A 20462-nucleotide genomic window follows, 5' to 3' on the forward strand; every position below is an offset into this window, starting at 1 on the left:
ACAGTGTGTGTTTTACGCACACAAACACACACAGACTGACGGACGTGTCATAAATTAGGATATGATCTAAACGTCTATTAAGTAGTGAAGCTCATATTTATTATAGATTTATTACATATATATTGATATTTTTATGTGTTTATGTAGATTTTATAAATGGGTTGCATATTATAAAAACACAATATTAGGATTCTCAGGAAATTTGAATAATGAAAAGGGATTCTTCACACATATGTCATACAACTATTCATATGTTCTCCAGGAAATAGCTAGCTGATTAAAGAGTATCCAATCATATTCTTGAAAAGTTAAGTGGAAGGAAAATGTGTGCAGGTACTGATTTCAAGCTGCTTAAGGTCAAGTGTGAAGTTTCAACAGTTGGTGATGATTTGAAGAGCCATGTTACTTGCTACTGCGTTTTATCAAGTCCAAAGTCAACAGGGTTGTCGACCATACAACTGTGCCAAAAGTACCACAGCTTCATGAGCGCACATCACTGTTTGACTGGCTTACAGAGTCCCACTGACTGAATCTGTTTTTTTTAAAAGAGGAAAATAGAAATCAAGTTAACAAGATGAGTTGAGGGCTTTCTTTATTCGCTGCAGTCTTCCTGTAATTATTATTTATTATATATTATTGAGTCTACAGTCATGACCCGATCAGTCTCGCTTGTCAGCTTACAAGTAACTTTTGGGAATAACAACCTTTAAGAAGATATTAAATATTAAACTCTGCACATACTTTTAAAAACATTTCTGTTTCTAAAAATATTGTTTTTATTGGTCTGATGTTATATTTTAATTTTAAATGTTGTGTTTTCATTAGCCGTTAGCAGAAAATCAACATGACTGAGAGAAATCATGATGTTTGCCAAATTGATCTATGTAATGTGTTTCACTGATAGTTACTGAAATAGATGGACTTTTCAATAATTTTCTAATTTAATGGATGGGTCTGTGTACAGCATACAGTACACAGACACTTTTCAATAGACTAATAAAATTAAATACCTTTTGCAACGTTCAAGATTAACAGAAATAAACTGACTTGAAATAATCAGTTTGTGTGGAATGGATCTATATACATCTTTTAAATTGAATTGCTGAAATAAATGACCTTTCCTATGATATGCTAATTTACTGAGATGCACCTATAAGTTGCTGCTGAATATGATTAGTGAAGCTTGCTGACTGAAATCTCTGGGCTCAGTAAATGCAGATCATTTGTCTTCCTTTTCAACTCCGTCGCACACATAAATAGCTTTGGGGACACGTGCACCTTAACTCCTGCAAGCTTCACAGTTTCTCACTCAGTGTTTAACACTTACTTTACAAAGGTTAATAGTAGAGGGGATGTTGTCTGCAACATGAGAGCGACACCAGTTACATTACTCATTATCCTGCATCGCTCGCACTCGCATGAAGGGTAAGTAAAGCTGACATTACAGAACTGACAGATGTGCCTCAGTCAAACGTATCATCAGAAGGAAAACAGAAAGGTCAGGATGCTGCTGGGAAGTTAATTAAAGTCCTGTGATGCATCTTTGAAGGATGAAGTCTAAATATGCTAAAGCGCACCTTTAATTGATTGCATGGTGGGTGTTTTTGACTCCGTTACGCCCAGGTTTGTTTGTATCGAGGGCGGAGCTTTTGTCAGGACTTACAGCCATTGACAAAGCATCTGCAAAAACAATCTCCCTCTTGGGGTTTTTGGTCAAGCTGTAGCTCACGCTTGGTTGGTCATCAACACACACAGAGATTCGAGAGTAAGAGCTGCTGTGCAAAGTGTCTGCTCCACCTCTGAAGCAGAGAGTGTGGGTTTATTGCTCCGTGCATGACGGAGGAAAAAGAATTGAGCATGAATGAGAGGAGGAAGAGAAGTCGGCAGAGGAGCACTTAGAAAATCAATGTTTCACATCTTGTCACTTTATTCTGAAACGTGGAGAACTGCTAAAATACGTGAAGACAATGACAGGCAAGGCATTCAAAAAGTACTAATCAAGTAAAAGTGGAAAGCTGGGTATTTGTTCATTTAAGTCGAGCAAACAACAGTCATCAAGCTCAGGCCTGCAAAAGTAATATCACATTCATGTTTTGAGATAATTATAAATTTGCTCAATTATCATAATTTAAGTGTCTAAACGTTGCAGGGTGAAGCAGAAAAATCACTTGTCTATGGTTCTCTACTTTCTGATACATTTAACAGACAGATTGATCCGACACCCAATAATTATGTGCAATTCCAAGACAGACACTTCATGTCTGCCATGTGCGCTTTTTCTCCACTCAAAACGAAAACTTTAATAAAACGTTTGTGGAGGGTTTTTTTGTTTTGTTTTGCATTACACTGGCATGCAAATTAAGACATTTTTTTTATTAATTCCAATCATTTGAAAGTCTTTAACCTTTTCTTAAATGGCAGACATGGAATCAGGATCAATTTTTTGAATAAATATAAGATGTTTTGAAATTGTTGTTAGCTGTTTGTGTTTGTGATGAGCCTTTTGCAGAGTGACCGCTGGAGACAGGCCACTAAACGGATTCACAGAAGCCTCTTTTTAAATTTACAATCTGCACTTTCTGAACAATTTGAAATAAGGTTTGGTGCAGCTTATTTTTCATGTTTGACCAAGTTAGTCAACATTTTGTTTTTGTCAGTTCCAGTTATTTATTTTACATTAGCTGTTATACTCCTAATTGCACTGACTGAACAAATTATAGTTGTGTTGATTTTACAGGTTTGACCAAGCTTGTGAAGCGATTGGTGTATTTAAGTGAATTGTACTGGCACAGTGATATCAAATAAATGTCATTTACATTACATTACATTTATGTCTGTGTTGAAAAAGAAACATTTTAGAATCACTCCAGCACTGATTTTCTGTATCTGATTGGTATCGGCTGATATTAAACTTCAGATATCGATAGTGAATAAAGTGGATTGGTGCAAATGATCCCAGTGAACCGATTTTCACTGGGAAAAAAAGTGAAGTAAGTGTAATGTGTTTATATTTTCACACTTGTATCAGGACCCTAACTACAGAGTTTTGGACATTTGAAGACGTTTGGACATTACAATAGTCCAACATAGAGGAGGTGGGGATCAGTTTCTCGGTGTCTGGTAGGGTGAAGTTAGAAAGGTAATGGAAGGAGATCTGGCAGAGTTAGGAGTCCATTTTAGCTCAAGGTCAGTAGCTGATGGGCAGAGGGCGGCGTTGTGACCACAGAAAGTGATGCTGATTGCAGGAGATGACTGGATGTGTTTATTTGTAGAAAGCTGTGGCACATGCAGACCTTTATCTCTCGAAATTTGAGATGAAGGCGATTTGACTTACAAAGTCAGCGGAGAGTTTGTTATATGGGTAGTTGTGTCTTTCAGAGCCTAGATTAATTTTGATCTACAATATTTTATGTTTGGAAGGAATCAGATGGTTATGATCTTATTTTACTAATTAAGGCCAGGATGATCACAGCAATATTAAAATATTGTTATCAACTTTAAACAAGTTCTGACTTCTAAAACAAACTGAAAGCAGCAGTTTGTTTTAGTGAGTTAAACACTAATAGAAGATTTTCAATTCCAATTCGATAGCGATATTGCAGTTTTGAATATTACCGATATTGACCTCATACAAGATAAGCACAAATCCCACATACTTTATTATATTTCTATAATAAAGTATGTTTTTATTATAAGTCTTATATTAATTATTTTGTAGTGTGTAATGTGAAAAAAACAGAGGATATTACAGAGGGAAAACAGTCTGATAGTTCCAATTTATAAAAGTGTTTCTGTAATTTTCAACAGAAACAATAAGTTCATACATGTAACCCAAGACCAGATCGTTATCCCAGTGCTATGTCCATTAGAAAAACTACGCTCAACTGACCATAAAGGATAAAATCAGTCAACTAAAAGAAGTTAGATCCGATTCCGGAACAAGAAGCAGCCTGCTGTTCTCCTGGTGCCAGTTTGTCTCTGGTCCCTCCGTATGTCCTCTAAGAGGATAATGAAGTCTTCCTTTGAGGTTATCACTTCTATTTTAATAAGAGAATCTGTCATGAAGAACGGGTGCTGAACCACTGGCCTTTGATTGCGTCTCAGTGAGACGCCACCACCACATGCATGGCTTCAAGATTACCACCTGGCAATAAAGAGACTGAATCCGGTAAGAAACTGAGACCTCGTTCTGGTTTTTATTACTAAATCAGAACTTCTTTGAGTGGTTTGACTCGCCTATAGATGGATGTAATGTGTCTCAAATGAGGTGATGGGTGGTGCATCAGAATCCATTGGAGACAGATCCCGACACTTGTGGCATTTAACAGCATTTGTTCAGCCCCGTTTCCCCGGCCGCCTCATCAAGAGAGAGACATATCGGAGGAGAGGCTCTGAGCAACAAGCTAATCCGTCTGGGTGAAGGGATAATTATGTACTTGCCTGACAGACAAGCACAATCCCACAACAAGTGTAACAACAACAACAACGGAATAACAAATGAATGCTGCTCGAAAATCCGCGGTTAAAGAGTTGCACTAATGAACCTATTATGAAAGCAAGCACGGATATTCGTTAGGGGACCTTAGGCACATATCTTTAGTTTATTAATGCCAAAGCAGCTGTGGCAGTAATGAACATCCTGTTCTATTGTTTGGCTTCTAAAAGGGGCGCTGAATTTTTCACTGGATAAAAGAAAGACAGCATTTTTAAAATATGCTTTAGCTTTAATTAGAAAACAGGTGAACATAGAGATAGAGAGGGCAGATTAAATTAAAATGAAGACCTTTTCTGAGGTTTTAGGGATTCAAAAATTTTGTTTTATGAAATTCTACAAGGAACCATGCTAAAGTAGTTGATTTTAAGGGAAACAACTTTATTAAAGCTCTTCATTTTTCATATAAAAGTGCAAATATGTGTATTTTTGATCATTTCACTGATAAAACATGGGATGAAATTTTTGCTACTGAACACAAAGCTGATCGAGTCAATTTTACTAACTTTTCTGCCGCCCTACAGTAAAACCAAACGGGGTGTAATTACATCATCATTTTCTGTCCACAAGTGTCAGTATCCATTGCAAAGCTATGTCTGAGTATCCATCGCAGGCCATAAAGCCTCACAGAGTATTAGCTGCTTGATCACTGGGAGCTAATATGAGAGTGAGTGATCAGCACATAGCTGTGTTAGGGCTGGTTTCTGCCCTGACAGTTAATCTAAATGAGGAAAAAAAGACTTCAGTTTCAATCAGCGGGGTCAGCGGAGCAGTGAATGTTTAAAAGCAGAGTGGAGATAAATGAAAAGCCTCTGACGAGCAGAGTTATTTAAATGTTTCCACTTGGAGTCAAACCTTATCAGTCATTTTGGCAGCGCATAGGGGGACTGCACCTTTAAGATCCACTATGTTCTTTCTTCAAGGTTGACGTCCTTCTTTCAAACTCCAGATGAGGCACAAAAGGCTTGAAAAACATTCATGTATAAATCTTTTTTTTTTTAACAATGGTGACAGATTTTTTTTTATGTAGATGTTTTTTTTCTAAATGTGAATGAGGGGAAAAAACTGCTGCATTATTTAATATAATAAAGCATGTAGCTATACATCTACTTTTTCAAACGATGTAAAATTTGTCTGCATTTTAAACTTACACTAATGTAAGCAATATCTTTTTAATGAGCTCAGTCTTAGTAGGAACATGTTTATTTATTAGCTTTATTAAACAAATAAGCCAGTTATGTTCCATTTTTATATCTTTATTGTGATCTATATGGATGGAAATAGAAAATAACGGGGGTTTTTTACACTATGAAAGAATAAGCATAAACACCTGCAGTATATATTTTCCTAATTGTATAACAGTTTGCACTGCAGCCTAGCACAAACTAATTACTATTTCTTGGTTCAAAATGAGGATTTTCAGGAGAAAAAATGATGTTTGATTCAAGAAAGATTATTATTTTTTTCACTTCAGTGGTGTTGCTGCAACAAGATCACCCTCAGGCATTTCCTCTCAGTTTTGAAGTCGTCCCTGGATTCTTGTATACACTAAAGCCTCTTGGGTAACCTCAGAAAATGCCACCCTGGTTATATTATAAAACAACATCTGTGGTAAAATGGCAGTACAGTGCCTTGAAAGTGTTCAAACCCACTTGTTTTTTTTTTGTTTTTTAACATTTTATCAGATGCCCATGCATTTCATTGAGATCTTATGTAATAAACTAAGAATGTGGTGAAGAAAAATCATACAAGGCTTTCGGTTTTTTATTTTTGGAATAAAAAATAAAAAAGTGAGGTTTGCATTTACAAATCGACAAAATTTTTACTGCTTTACAGCTGCAGGCCTTTTCAGATTTCTACCAGCTTTGAGAAATGTTTGCTCTTTCTTTGGTGCCAATAAGTCCAGACTCAGATTCTCAGATGGAGAACATTATTTTAAAATCAATTTGTGGGTTTGGGCTTTTACTTGCCATTTTAACACATTAGAATCACTTAAGAGTCAGAAATACTTAAGCAATCCCCAACTGGAAATTGTGGACATTACGAACCAAGCACCTGATTAAAAGTTAGTAAATATAAGCAGCCAAAAAAAAAAGAAAAACAACCTAATCAATACGCTTTACTTGGAACCACTCCGTAATAAATCTGGCTGCATATTTAGGGTTGTTGTCCTGCTGGAAGGTGGCTCTCTGTCTCTGCCTCAAGGCTCTTAGAGGACAGAGCAGCGTTTATTCTTGGCTAGTTCTGTGTTTTACACAATCCATCTTCCCACAAATTCAGATGAGATTCCCCGTGCCAAGGAAAGGCATTCCTATATTATCAACAACCACCAGAGTAAAGGGGACTGATTTGATCTCATTTAATCAAAGATATCAACTCAACTTTGGTCGAAGTGAACTCTGGTGCGGCTTGAATTCAGATGGTATTTTGACAAAGAAAAAAGTAAAATCCAACCACCACTGAAATCTGGCGCCTCCCCATTTTTGTTTTCATTTAGTGAACAAGGAAGAAGCGCTCATGTCTTCTTTAAAGGTTTTTGTGGCGTTTCCTTAAGTGGTGCTTGGTGCAGCGACACCACAGGTGAGGAGGGGAACAAGTTTTTTAAAAGGGTTTGGTTCATTTGACACAGTTCAGTGAGAAAGTGGGCCGCAGCAGCTGGACTGAACCAAGTGTGAAAACACCCTGAGAAACCTCTGCAGCCTTCAAAGCCCAGATGGACTCTATTGGCTAATTCCCTCACTTGTGAAGACATTTGGTTGCACTGAATTTTATTTACAGGTAGAATAAATTGTGCAAACAGAGTTTTATAGGATATATTTCCGTCTCTGTATTGTATATCTTAAAACAATAACAGGAGAAATGTGGAAAATATGCACTGTGACACACGAGGTGGGGACTAGGGGTAAGTAAGTCTCTACTTCATGTCTTCTGGAACAACCTGATATCAAAAGGTTTGTCTGAGAAGCACTTGGGTGTTCAGACACCAAAGGCAATTATTCAAGCTGTCATTTAAAGCCTGGATTGGATAAAGGTGACCAGCCCAAAGGTTATTATGTGGTGCTATGCTCTCTATGAAGGACATTTCCACCAACTCTCCTCTTGATCTTCCTTCTAGCATCGTTCTCTGTATTTTTAGCCCCACTTCTATCATTGCCTCACATCGATCCATTACTCCTGTGATTTCATCACAACTCCCTGTGTACAAGGGAATAAATATAATGCACTTCCCTTTATCTTCCCCTTATCCTTCACGTGTTCTTTCATTAAAAGTAGACTCCTTTGTTCTTTCCTCCAACCTGCCGCCTTCATTTTCTCGTTCCGTGATCTTTGCATTCCCTCTGCTTCTCTTGACTGCTGCTGTCTTTTCTATCTCCCTCTGGGAATGTTTGGCGCCAAAGCGTCCACAAAGAAAGAAAAAGAAGAACGGGCGGGGAGAGAGAAGGAGAGTAGGAGGCTGAGCAGAGTGCAAAAGAAGGAGAAAGAGGCTGGAGGCACAGGCAGCAGCACCAGTCAGGGTCCAGTGGCTGCGAGAGGCTGACAGAAGAGCAGCTAGTGATTTACAGAGACAATTTTGAGGATAATTGTGTACATAATCTGCTGTTAGGGACATATGTCACAAAGGCCATTTTTACGACAGCTTCTCCAACCGCCAAGCTGTAAGGCTAAATTTAATACTGCATCAGCTAAGTGCCAAACCACTGTAGAAAGAATGTGAAAGATGCAGCGAGTCGCTCAGTTAAAAGAGGAACAGATGGCTGAGACTGTCAAACAGCTAATTTAGGTTGACTTTTGTCAGTAAAACGGCTGCTTTTCTACAACTATTTGGACTATTTATGAGATTACAAACCCAAATACACTTCCTAGACCCGTTAGTGCCATTTTGACATTGGTGACCAAAGCGATGATAAAATAAATATTACAGTATGACATTTATGTTAGATCCAATTAGCTGTTTTATAGACAAGAAATATGTATTACATTAAGACCTCCAGTCAAAATCAAAACACAGATGTAGAACTTTATTGAACTGATAGTTTCCAAAACAGCCAAGTAAATTCAGCATTGATAAGTTGAGCTACATATTAGCTCCACTATTAGTGCACCGCATACTCAAAATATATTTGAGCATGATTGAGTTTTTAAGCTAAGTGAAAAGTTAGAATAAATGAAATAACATTGAACAGATGGTTGAGACTAAAAAAATAGGTTGACTTTTGTCAGTAAGACAAGACTGCTGCATTTCTACAACTATTTATGAGATTATAAATCACACTACACTTTCTTTACCCTTTAGTACCATTTTGATGATGATGATGATAATGATGATATCACAATATAACATTTATGTTAGCTCATATCAGCTGGTTTACATTACTTATCAGTTAAATCATACCTCCAGTCAAAAACCAGAACTTTAAAACAGACGTTGAAATTTATTCGACAGGAAAAAAATCACAGAGGAGAAGCTAAGTGTGCCAGTTAGCAAAACTCCTGATGCTCCAAGCTAAAAATCGGCTCTGCTATTAGCTTCATTAGAGGATTAGCAGAAATGTGGCCCCACTGGAATAAACAATAAACTATATGGTTGGGTTTGCAAGTTAAATTCAAAGCTGAGATGTTTTAGTTTTCTTTTCCTTTTGTCATTTTATTCTATTCTGATTTTATATTTATGTGTCCTTGTAAAGCACTTTGGCACAATTTCAACCTGTTTTTAAAGGGTCTCTATAAATACACTTGACAGTGACATTGATACTGAGGAGGGATTGTTGCAAAGTCAATGACTTCATGCACAGTTGAGCATCTTCAGAAACCAGGGTGGACTGTGTGATTATCTTTGAAAATTGGGCTGTATTTGATCGGCTTGACTACATAGTTCTTTGCAAATGGATCGGTTTTCTTGGAAAGTGACTTTGGATGAAACTTGATATTAATTGGGGCAATGTACAAAAACTAAACTTAAGTGAAAATGAAGTTAAAAAAAAGTTGGATGGATGAAAGAAATATAAGAAACTAATTATTTCTGTTCAAGTTTAACATAAATTCATAATTGTGTTCAGGATTAAACTGCCTAAGAAATTCACTTTCAGAATAAAACTCTTATCAGCTCACATCAAAAATTTACATCAGTAGAAATAAAAGGAAGAATAATACATTTCAAAAAAATCTCAAAATAAGCAAATGTTCAAGCAAAGATCCGTATTAGTTTCAGCTGCATTATGGATTAATATTGCCCACAGATGTTACAAATAGTCCACTTTACTGAAATTCATCTTACTGTGTCATCAAGTCTCACGCCTGAAATGAAACAGTAAAGAGATAGAGACACCAAGAAATTTCTTCAGGGCAATAAAACTACATTAACTGTATTTTTTTGTAGTTTTCTTGGTCTTTTGTTGGTACTGTTGTATAAGATGATTATGATAAACCGCATTCTATTTAAAAAGCTGTGGACAACTTGACCTTTTATAATTGTGGCCAGACAACCGAGGGAAGTTCTGCGCTGCGCCGCATCAATGCATAAACCTGCAAGGAGATTCTGGGCTCATCCTGTATAAATATTGCGGCTGAATGCGTCAGATTTATGTTTACCAGCCATGGGACAATGAAAGTATCCCTGCCTGCACTAGAAAAGCACAGGGTGACACAGCTAATTCATCTTGGCAGCATCATGACAGCTGGGCTGGGGAGAGTTTGGGAGAGGGGGAAAGGGTTCTGATGAATGACTTTCAGAGTATGGCTGCTAGCTACAGCAAACAGTCTCCCAGTCCCGGAGGGCCCCGTGGCTCCTATTTGCCGCTCAGGGAGAAATGAATGAAAGGCGCTATGGTCTCCCACTGTCTGACATTTATAAATGATTCCTTCTTGTAAAACTAAATCCATCCTCTTGTTTTATTGGATGTGGAGGTGAATGTCCCGAAGGGAGAACTCGAATTTTTTAGCTGCCATAACCGTGATCATTTCAGGAATATTTTATTGGAATAGCCATGCAATTACCAAAGTATTTCCAAACAGGCAATGAAGCTGGGTAAGGTGAGATTTTTATCTTTGGATGAGAAATGAAACTGTTTATGCTGAAATCTTTAACAACTGTAAAAAATGGATTTCATAATTTGCTAAATAGCTTCTGAGACGATGCAATGATGCTTTTCAAGAAAAAACCTGAAAACACAAGGACACCTAAACTTCACCAACAACAAACCAAGCTATAACAAAAACAGGTTAATGCATATTATTACATAGTTTCTACTCTTTGATTGAATCCTCAACAGAATTTAACCCAAATTCTCTCAAGCCAGAACTGTGCTTGCATCAAACTCTGTGCTAAGCTTTGTGTTATCCTTTATGCAGAATCTTCAAGCTGACTTTGAAATTTAGTTGATCTTCCATAAAACATTTTTTTTTCCTATATATTTGCAGTTTTTCTGGCGCATTATGAATGTATGTTCAGAAAACTGGACTAATTGTGGAAAAGATTTATTCCCTTTAATAACTCCTGGCTGTACAATTATGACCTGATCTAAACCGACGAAAAAGAAAAATTTCCTGCTGGTGTCAGCAATTCTCTCTCCATATGTAATTTAAGAAGACCTTGTTGGTGTTTATATGAGCGTCAGCTGTGGATATTAGCTTGTTGCGCTGAATCTTCTACTCCCTCCCTCCCTTAGTGTTGCCCTGAGGAAAAAGCTTCAGAGCTGCAGACTCTGACGCCTCAGACACAGCAGCAAAAAAAAAAACCCTCCTCTCAATCAAAACACTGTCTCCTAACGTTAGCTCAGTGGGGTTTGTTTGTAGCTCTGAGCTTGTTCACATATAAAGCAGTTTGCCGCTGTTCCAGTTCAGATGATGCACTGTGTCAGACCAGATGTGCGTTCAGATTAACGCTCGCAGAGAGAGGGCTCTGTTCGCCGATAGTGATCAAGTACTTTGTTTGTATTTGAAACCTGGAGTCAGTCTTCAAACATTATACCGCGCCGAGAGGCGTTTAATAGAAACGGCAGTTTTTTATTTCCGTCTTGGTTAATCTTCATCATAAATAAAAAAAACAACTCTGAATCTTCTGGTCAGTCATAACTTTATTCCACCATATCCAAGCCTGTTAATAACTATTTAATCAAATGACAGATTAAAATAAACTCATTAGAATTTCCTTTGTGACTACTACTATTTTTTGAAGGTCTATTATAGTTATGGTGTCCGTTATGTGCGCGGTTTTTATTCCCATTTTATTTATTTATTGATTATTTATTTTGGATATTTAAAAAGTCTTACAGTTCCAGCGTTAAGCGTTATTTACAAAATTACAGTTTATTGATATTTGATATTACTTGAAAATGCTCTCAAAAAACAATATTATAATTTATTGCAATAATAATGGGGACAATTTATCATGCAGCAAAAGTTGTTATAATGATAGGCCTAACTGTATCACATTATAACAAGGACTGTCGTTTATTAAGATTTTATGCCACAGAATAGCAAAAATTAAAAATAAAGTGGAAGAAAAATGTAAATAAATAAAAATTTGGTAATTGTAGAGTGCGTTTACATTCACCCCATTTCACTTTGATGACCTTAAATGAAATCCAGGGCAAACAATTGGCTTCAGAAGGCACCTATAGTTAGGAAGCAGAGTCCACCTGTACATTAACCTCAGTGTAAGTGCACCTGTCCTGTGAAGGACTCAGAGGTTTATTAGAGAACATTAGTGAACTAACAGCCTCATAAAGTCCAAGGAACACAGCAGAGACTGTTTGCAAAGAAGAAGGGAGAAAGATATCAATCTGCAGATGTGCAAAACCGAAGGAGATGTACCTTAAAAGTCTTGCAGCAGGCAAATGTCACACTTCAGTCAGAGATTATATTAATATATATTAAAAAATTACAAAATGGCAGTGTTTGTCTGTCTTTCTCCCTCTTGTGGCCATAAAACATATTGCCACTAAACAATCTGCTTCAAATGAGATGTGAAAATAACAGTTATGCACAAAATTGCCTTTTACTTGTATTGCAGATAGAGAAGCACCATAAATGTTGAAGCTATATCCTGCAACCAATCACACACCAGTTCCTCATGCAAACCTCAACAGATGGAGTCATCTGAGAAACCCTGCAGAAGTAAAGCTACTTTAGTCACATACAACTTTTCCCTCTGCCTTGAAATATTTTCAAATTACATATTGGACTAATACCGCTATCGGTGCCAGTGTCTTTCTCCTAAAAATAACCAGATGGGGCAGAAGTTACAGAGGACGGAGAGAAAGGACAGAAAGAACACAACCTTTCTCCAAGCAGCTCTGATGACATCGTTCCTGTCAGCTGCAGTGAAACAACTTATGTCAGCTGTGGTATTAAGAACAGAGAAGAATCCTGTAGGAAACCATTAAGGCCCTCTCATCAGCCTAATTAGCTCCTCCTAAGTGGCTGTTGGCCCCATATGGGACAATTGTCATACGTCTTTTTCAAATAATTTGCTTCAGCAAGTCTGGCGTTATTCTCATTTTAACATCGTTAGCTGTCATTTATCTTAGTCTGGGAATAATATGAAAGTTTCCATCCTTTCATTTATGCCACTTTAATGGATAATTAGCCATTTGTTTTAAGGAGTTGGCTGATATTGAAGAGAGGTAATGATGTATCTGTCTAATTTTAAAAGGCCGCAGGTTTAAAACTTATTGGGCTCATCAAAGCAAAGAACTGCTGCACCTTCTCTCAAGAAGAATAAAGAGGTATTCAATTAAAATGTAAAAAAAAAATTACTCATCAAGCACCTTGATTAAGAAAGATGTGACTGAATGCCAAAGTGTGTCTTGAACAAAGCTGGAATCTTTTATCTACCGAAACTTTGTGAGATCAGAAGAGAAAGAGAGTAAAAGAAAATATTTAACACTGATCAGATGTCAGCTCATGTAGTATTTGTTGTATTTGTTTCTCTTTAATTCCCCCTCCCCTAAAGCCCACAAATAAAGTTTAATCCCTCATGATAGCTGCTTTTTCCCAAAATAAAAAAGCGCTGTGTTGTTCTGGCAGCAGGCCTGCCTCTACATGACGCTTTGAATGGAGAACGGTCACTGGAGCTCTGCGGCTCCCATGTAGTGGGAATCAATGAGTTTTTTAAAGACAGGATTAAGCCCATTTCCCAGGGATTATGAGCAAACAACAAGGATGAAAAGAACAGCATCCTGCCTCTCACTGCCAGGAACTCCAACAGAGGCGGTTCTGCTTCTAAAACGATTGTATAACACTGCCCCCTTGTGATTACTGGTAATGTTGTGCATGTTTTAAAACAAAGGCGAGTGTGAAAAGAAGTGAAATAATCCGAAACTGCGATCGTTAAAGGTTGATCTCTGAGCACAAACTCCTGATGTGCTGAAAGGTAATAATGATCCGGAAGAGGAGAGAAGTCCCAGTCATCTGGATGTGAGTGACAGCATGAATAATTAATATATCTGTGCTGTCACCTCTTACAGGAGGAGGAAGTATTTCTGCAGCGCACGCTTTAATGACCTCCTCTAGTCAGAACCCACTCCTGGCTTTATCAGCCCATTAGCTCCCCCAGAGTCAGGCACAGCCGGAGAAATAAGACCTTTAGAAGCTGCAGATATTTATCTGGTGACGCTTATTGTTCTGAAGATGTATGTATATTTTACAAGTGGCTGTAAATCGTGGTGCTAGTTTCCCCCCTGGTGCATATTTCCAGTTAATGAAGGAGCATGGAGTGAAAAGAGCTAAATGGCTGTATTTAAGAGGTGGATTGGAGGATAAATACAACAACTGCTGCACATTATGACCAGACCCGGAAAAATCAATTTCCAATTTAAACAAGTGACCTTCGGATTTACGTAGTTGGTTTGAGGGTTAAGGAGCAACATAGGATAAGAAGGAAATGGTGAAACGGATAGTGATGTCACTGTAAAAACAAAATATGACCAAGTATTTTTGTCTAGTTTCTAGTGAAAATATTTTATTACACTTAAAATAAGACAAAACTAACTGACAAGTAGCTTTTCAGCAACATATACGATCTTGTCTAAGTCAGTAGTTCCTTAATATTGATTTTAAAAAGTACTTATTCCATTGATAGAGGACAATTTCCCCAATGGAATAAATAGTTTATCAATATTAAGGAGTTTTTGACTTAAAACAAGCTCATATTTCTGACTGAAAAGTTACTTGTAAGCTGATTTTATCATATTTCAAGCGTAACAAAATATTTGCATTCAGAATCTAGATTTTTAATTCGAACAATCCAGATTGTTTTAATAAAAAAATTGTTTCTGAATCGAATCGTGACCCTAAAAACGGAATCAAATCTCCAGACACTGAAAGATCTCCTCTCTACACCAGAGCATGTCTTCAGGGGTAATTCAATTACCTTCACTCATAGCGTTGCCTTTAAAGTGTTGTGAACAACACCAGATATTTACAGCTCAGAGCCAGAAGGCGAGCCCAGCTCCGTCTCTACATTTTCTATTCTCAGAAAAGACTCCCTTCATGTTTTTTCTGCTTATCTGTCAATCTGTTGGAGTCTGCGCTCCTGGCAAGCAGACTGATGCTCTTGAGAAGACAAGGGAAGGGCGTAATCAGAGCCGCCGGCCGATTCTGTTGACAGTGCTGAGTTTGGGAGAAAGTGGAGCTGCATCTAAAGGGCCGGGGCAGTGGCAGAAAAAAAGAAAAAAAAGAAAAAGGATTTAGATCAGTACTCTGAGGGGGGCTCACATTCTGCTCCGGGTCAGAACCACTGCAATCTTAACCGAGCTTCCCTATTGACCCAGCTCTGCGATAAAGCTTATTGCAACATGCACACTGATGCATAATTTGAAGTGCAGATAGAGAGAAGGAGGTGAAGGATGGACAGAACGCCCCAGAGATGGAGAGGGACAGGAAGGGATCAATCTGTTCGCCTGCTCTGCTCTTTACAGCAGCAGCAGAGTCTCTGAAGCCATTAGTGGCTCTTTGGGAACCATAATAAACAGGCAGCAGCGGTCCACCAACCGCTGGTGTTGCCAATTGCCACATTATGCAAAATGAATGCACTTTATCGATTTGCTGTCCAAGGGAAATATAAAGGGGGAATGGAATAATACAGGCTAACCGTATTATCCTGCTTTTTAGCCATAACTAACAACAAATGTGCAGTAATTATGCTAATCTCTCATTCTAAACAAGTTCTTTGCAAGCGTTACGTTTGCTTTTCATTTGCTGCCACTTTCTGCTACCTTCCCCCACCCTAATTACACCAATCCATTCAGTGCATCGGTGTGTAGTTCACTAAACATCTTTGAATATTTTGTTACCAAGTGAAAAACAATTGAAAGTTATAGACAGGTTGCATCGATATGTTCCTATTGTCTTATTGCAGAGAGGGTTGGGTTTTTATAAACATATTAGGGCTAATATGTATATCACATAAATGAAAATAAAATACATTTAAAAAAAATTAAAAAGAGAGAAACAAAGATAATTTGCAGAAACAGTTTGTGGATAAATTATGTATACTTAAATAGGTTTTAGAACAACTTAACAATAAATAAATTAAGGTCATCAAGATAATAATAATAACAATAATATTAATATTAATAATAATAATAGTAATAATAATAATAATAATAATAATATAACATTTTAAGATGATTGTCATATACATAAGATTTATGTGAAAAACAAGTTTTTCATCCATATAAAATAAATAAAGCAATGAATGAATTGATTATATTCACAATGATAAAACATTGTTCAGATCTACTGACGCCGTCCGCAACAAGCTGCCTGTTTGATTTGTTGCTCCCTTCTCGATACCATATTGTAGCAGGCAGTATGCATTTTTTATAGCAATTCCTATCAAATGTTGAGACATCCCATAAAGTAAAAAACCAGGCGAGAATAAACCCAGAAAAGTATTACAAACATATATTGACCTTCCTGCACACTGGCAAGTGACTGATGATGGAAAGAAAAGTATTTTTTTTAATCAGAGTTTTATTTCAACCCTGTCAAAGGAGTGAAAATTCATGTTTAATTTTTAAAGACTGTTTTAGAAACAGAAAAGCAAACCTCTGACAAAGTCGTGGCTTCTGGCTGTGAAGGAGCTAAAGCAACAATCAGCCATTATTTTAGCGGGAAGCTGTAATCTAGAAAAGATCATGTAGGACTGATAAAAGCTATAATTAGTCCCATTAAAGCTGACAGAGAAATGATTACCTGTCATTTGTGTTGGTCTGATCTCTAACGCGCTGACACAAGCACGCTCATGCATCACTCATCAATAATCAGGAGCATTCAGAGTCGCAGTACGAAGCATTTATCCGCTGCGGTGTTTTTTCATACACAGAGAGAGAACGGCTCTCTGAGGAACAAAAGGGACGGCTTCAAGTTTACTTTCTCATTTATGCGTAAGGACATTCCAACAATCTATGGCTTTATTTTATATATATATATATATATATATATATATATATATATATATATATATATATATATATATATATATATATATATATGCGCTCTAAACTGCTTTATCTTCAGTAAAACTGGTTTTATAAGGACATATGCTGCAGACTGGGTTATATGAAACAGTATTGTAGGAAGGCGATCAAATTCAAGGTGAAACACAGTAAAAGCAGGAATGAGTTGTGCACTAAACCACTGCAGTAAAATCTATCATTGAATGAAGCCTTGTCAGGGCCTCCTTCTTATGATAATAAAATGGCCCACTGCTCTGCATTTACTGTACTTTGTTTTGTTTAAGAAGCACATCAGTGAAGGATGACAGCTGGCTCTCTTTCACCTCAAGGACACTGATCTTTTTTTGTCTCCTTCTTCCTGATCTGGAAAGTTTAGAAAGTTTTTCTTGGATGAGACACAAAATCTGTTGACATTTTGTGCAAACATGAAGTTAATCAAGAGTCACAGATGATTTGTTTACTGTTAGTCTGCAGAGAAATTGTTTTAAGTAAAAAGTAGTTCTGTTCAAATCAAGTAAAATGTCTTGATGAGGATGAACTCCTGCTTACAGCTTTGATTTTTTTTTACATCTTCCTCTTCAATGACCCTCATCACAGAAGAATCAAGCTTTAAAATGTTATCACTAACAAAGGCAAAGTTGCTTTTTGTGGTGATAAAATGTCAAATATATGAATTAATAAAAAAAATAATAATAATTGAATTTTAGGTTTTAATTTCACATCAGTTTTTTCAATCTGCATTTTAATCATTTAGGGTGGAAGATTAGATGTCAGTTTATATTATTTTATAGTCACGGAACTTTTATTTATACATTTTTCCCCAATATTAACCATTTTGACTTCTCTTTTCTTCTTTTTTAAAAAAAAAAAACATTTTACTTTGTAGCAGAATTAACAAATCTCTATCTATTCCTTTTTCAAGAAGAACAAAATACACAAACTCAATTTAAAGGATCAAGTTGCCTCCATTTTGATTAAGCAATAGTTCAAGTAAACAGATTAATAAAAAAAAATCATGTTTTGTGGTTATTTGCAGAGGTAAAGGTGTGTGAACTGATTCAATTGCAGTTCAAGAGGTTCTTGTAGATCCATCAGCAGTCTGCACATCGCTATCCATAAAACTGTGAAAAGGGCAGACAGATCGACGGACCGATAGATGAAACCGTCCACACCGCTCACCGGTTCAGTATTTCACTCATGTGGTGTCCAGTAGGCACGGTGGAAGCAACACAAGGGGCAACGGTCACACACACACACACACACACACACACAAAATCACTCAAATAAATTGGGAAGCTGCAAGTTTCATCTCTGACTTCCTGAACAACAGATTTCCTCAGTGCCAGCTTAATTCAATAACTGCTTGCCAACAATTCCTGTATAAGTTATGCTGCTTATGTCGGCTGTTTTTATTATTGACAATCAAGTTTTATTTGTGCAAACACGCTGACTCAAAGAAACATTTTTATTTAAAGCTTTGACTTGGAAATGTGAGTGGACGGATTAAACATTTGAATCTGCATTAGTACGATACGTTTCTTTAGAGGGAACACACTGCAGCTCGTTTTAATGGTGGTCTTAACTGGCATTTTAATCAAAAAGAACAAAGGAAGTCATCAATAAAATCTGTTTTTTACTTCTCTGAATGTTTCTTGGATTATATCCTTCAGTCAAACTTCAACAATAAACATGGTGAGGCTTTGGAGCTTAGATCATGTTAAAGTGTTTAAAAAGTGAATTATTAAATTACTCAATCAAGGTTATTTGGACAGCACATTTCAGCAACAAAGTGCTTTGCATCATAAAATCGTAAAACTGTATAAAACCAACATATAGTCACCAACTGAGAAACATTGTAGCCCTTGTTACCTCTCTGAAGTTCTCCGGGCCACACTCCATCCCCTTGAAGCTGCACTCCAGCAGCATCTCATCGATCCGATGGCGGGTGCGGTTGTAAAACTCATCGAGGCTGAAGCGCGACCCGAGCGGGCGGTCCGGCTCCGGAGCCAGAGGAAATCCCGGCGCCATGCCTTCCTCAAAGCCCAGCAAGGGGCTGGTGAATATCAGGTCGCTGTAGCTCATCTGGGACTTCCGAATGAAGTTGTAATTGCATATGGTGATAGCAGGGAAGGTCATATTCTTGGCTGACCTCTCATCCAGCATGGTGATGTGGTCGTATTGGCGGTAGTATATAACCCTGTCAGCCACCTGGTATAGGAAAGCGGCCAGCGCCATGGTGAAGACCACCGCCCACAAACCCTGACGAATGCCAAACTTCTTTTCTTCAACAAATATGTGGTTGGCCCCGTGGAGCGAGCAGCCACCGAAGAAAGTGGCCAGGTCGTCGACGTCGCTGGCATCGTCCTCTTCTTCAGCGAAATCATCCTCCTGGTTGGATCTGTCCAGGAAGTCCTGAGAGCCCCTGTCGCTGTAGTCCTGCTTTATGCGCTTATAGTAGTCGTCAAAACCGTCTTTACCGTATCCTCTGCTGGGCTCGTCATCCGTGGAAAAAGAGATGGTGCACATGATCCGGACCGGCATGGTGGCAGGAGTTAAAGTCAGATACGTTCAGAGATAAAAGTTCTTAAAAAGTCCCAAAATGCAAGGGTTCTTCTTCTCCTGTTCCTTAAAACAAGTAGGACAAAAAAGTTTGCTATCAAACGTGGAACCAGTTAAAGCCGAACATCATCTGCAAATGAGCTAAGAGGCAAACCGAAGTCTAACACCCTTCATACTCCAGGGTTTGTCCTTGTGATGAGGGGGGAAGACTCATTCCTTAGAGCGACTTCCAAAGAGGGAAGAAGAAAAATAGAAGAAAAGGAGGGGGAGAAGGAGGAAGACGGGAAAGAAAAGGAGACAGTGGTGCTGAGTACGACACAGAATATTCCCATCAGGCCCAGCTACAGGTCATCGAACTGGGGCAGAGTTTCACCATTTACCAGAAAAAAAAGGCTTGACGCAGAGGTATGAGTCTGACTTTAGAGCTGCAGAAGCACTAAAGAGGCTTCTAAATTTCTGCTGATTTTAATGTTCGGACTGTTCACATTCATCTCAGCATAGTTGTGTAACCAGATCCATGTGATGGCATTACAGAACAAACCAGCCACATTTGAAACTGCAAAAAGTAAAAAAAAAAAAAACGAACGCAGATGTTTTTACTGTAAGGGCTTGATCTTCTAATAAACTTTAAGGCAATCCTGGAAATAGAAGCATTAAGTTCAAGCATGATGGCCAGTCATGAGCAAAGCTATTAGGGAGCAAACTGCATGCAGAAAAGTCAAAGAATTTAATCAGCAGTTTCATTTGCTCGATGTTATTCGAATCTAATGGCTCATTTTACCCTCAGATCTAGCTGAAATTACATAACCCCAACATCGCTGCGAGCACTTCTGTGCAAAACAGATTAACTGAAAGCAAATATGTACAAGCAGTGGAGAAGAAAACATCTTAAATGGATCCTTGCATGATTGAATATGGTGATAAATGCAGATTCCCAGAGGCACTGGTGC

At 37.7% G+C, this 20462-nt stretch overlaps 1 protein-coding gene across 1 annotated transcript; it reads right to left on the reverse strand.

The window, feature by feature from the left end:
* Nucleotides 1–9781: 9781 nt before the first annotated feature.
* LOC148159727 (acid-sensing ion channel 1B-like) lies at nt 9782–19494 on the reverse strand. The gene is made up of 2 exons (XM_088005997.1): nt 18823–19494; nt 9782–9787 (listed from the first exon to the last, which is right to left on the reverse strand). The coding sequence occupies exons 1-2, from the start codon at nt 19492–19494 to the stop codon at nt 9782–9784; spliced, it is 678 nt and encodes a 225-aa protein (XP_087862123.1).
* Nucleotides 19495–20462: the final 968 nt, after the last annotated feature.

This window comes from Poecilia mexicana, unplaced genomic scaffold, assembly GCF_051168715.1.
Source record: "Poecilia mexicana isolate PSO_F unplaced genomic scaffold, ASM5116871v1 scaffold_5, whole genome shotgun sequence".
In the NCBI taxonomy this organism is placed as follows: Eukaryota; Metazoa; Chordata; class Actinopteri; order Cyprinodontiformes; family Poeciliidae; genus Poecilia; species Poecilia mexicana.

Coding starts and splice junctions, on each gene's coding strand:
- LOC148159727 (XM_088005997.1), bottom strand. CDS start 19,494: ATGCCGGTCCGGATCATGTGCACCATCTCTTTTTCCACGGATGACGAG.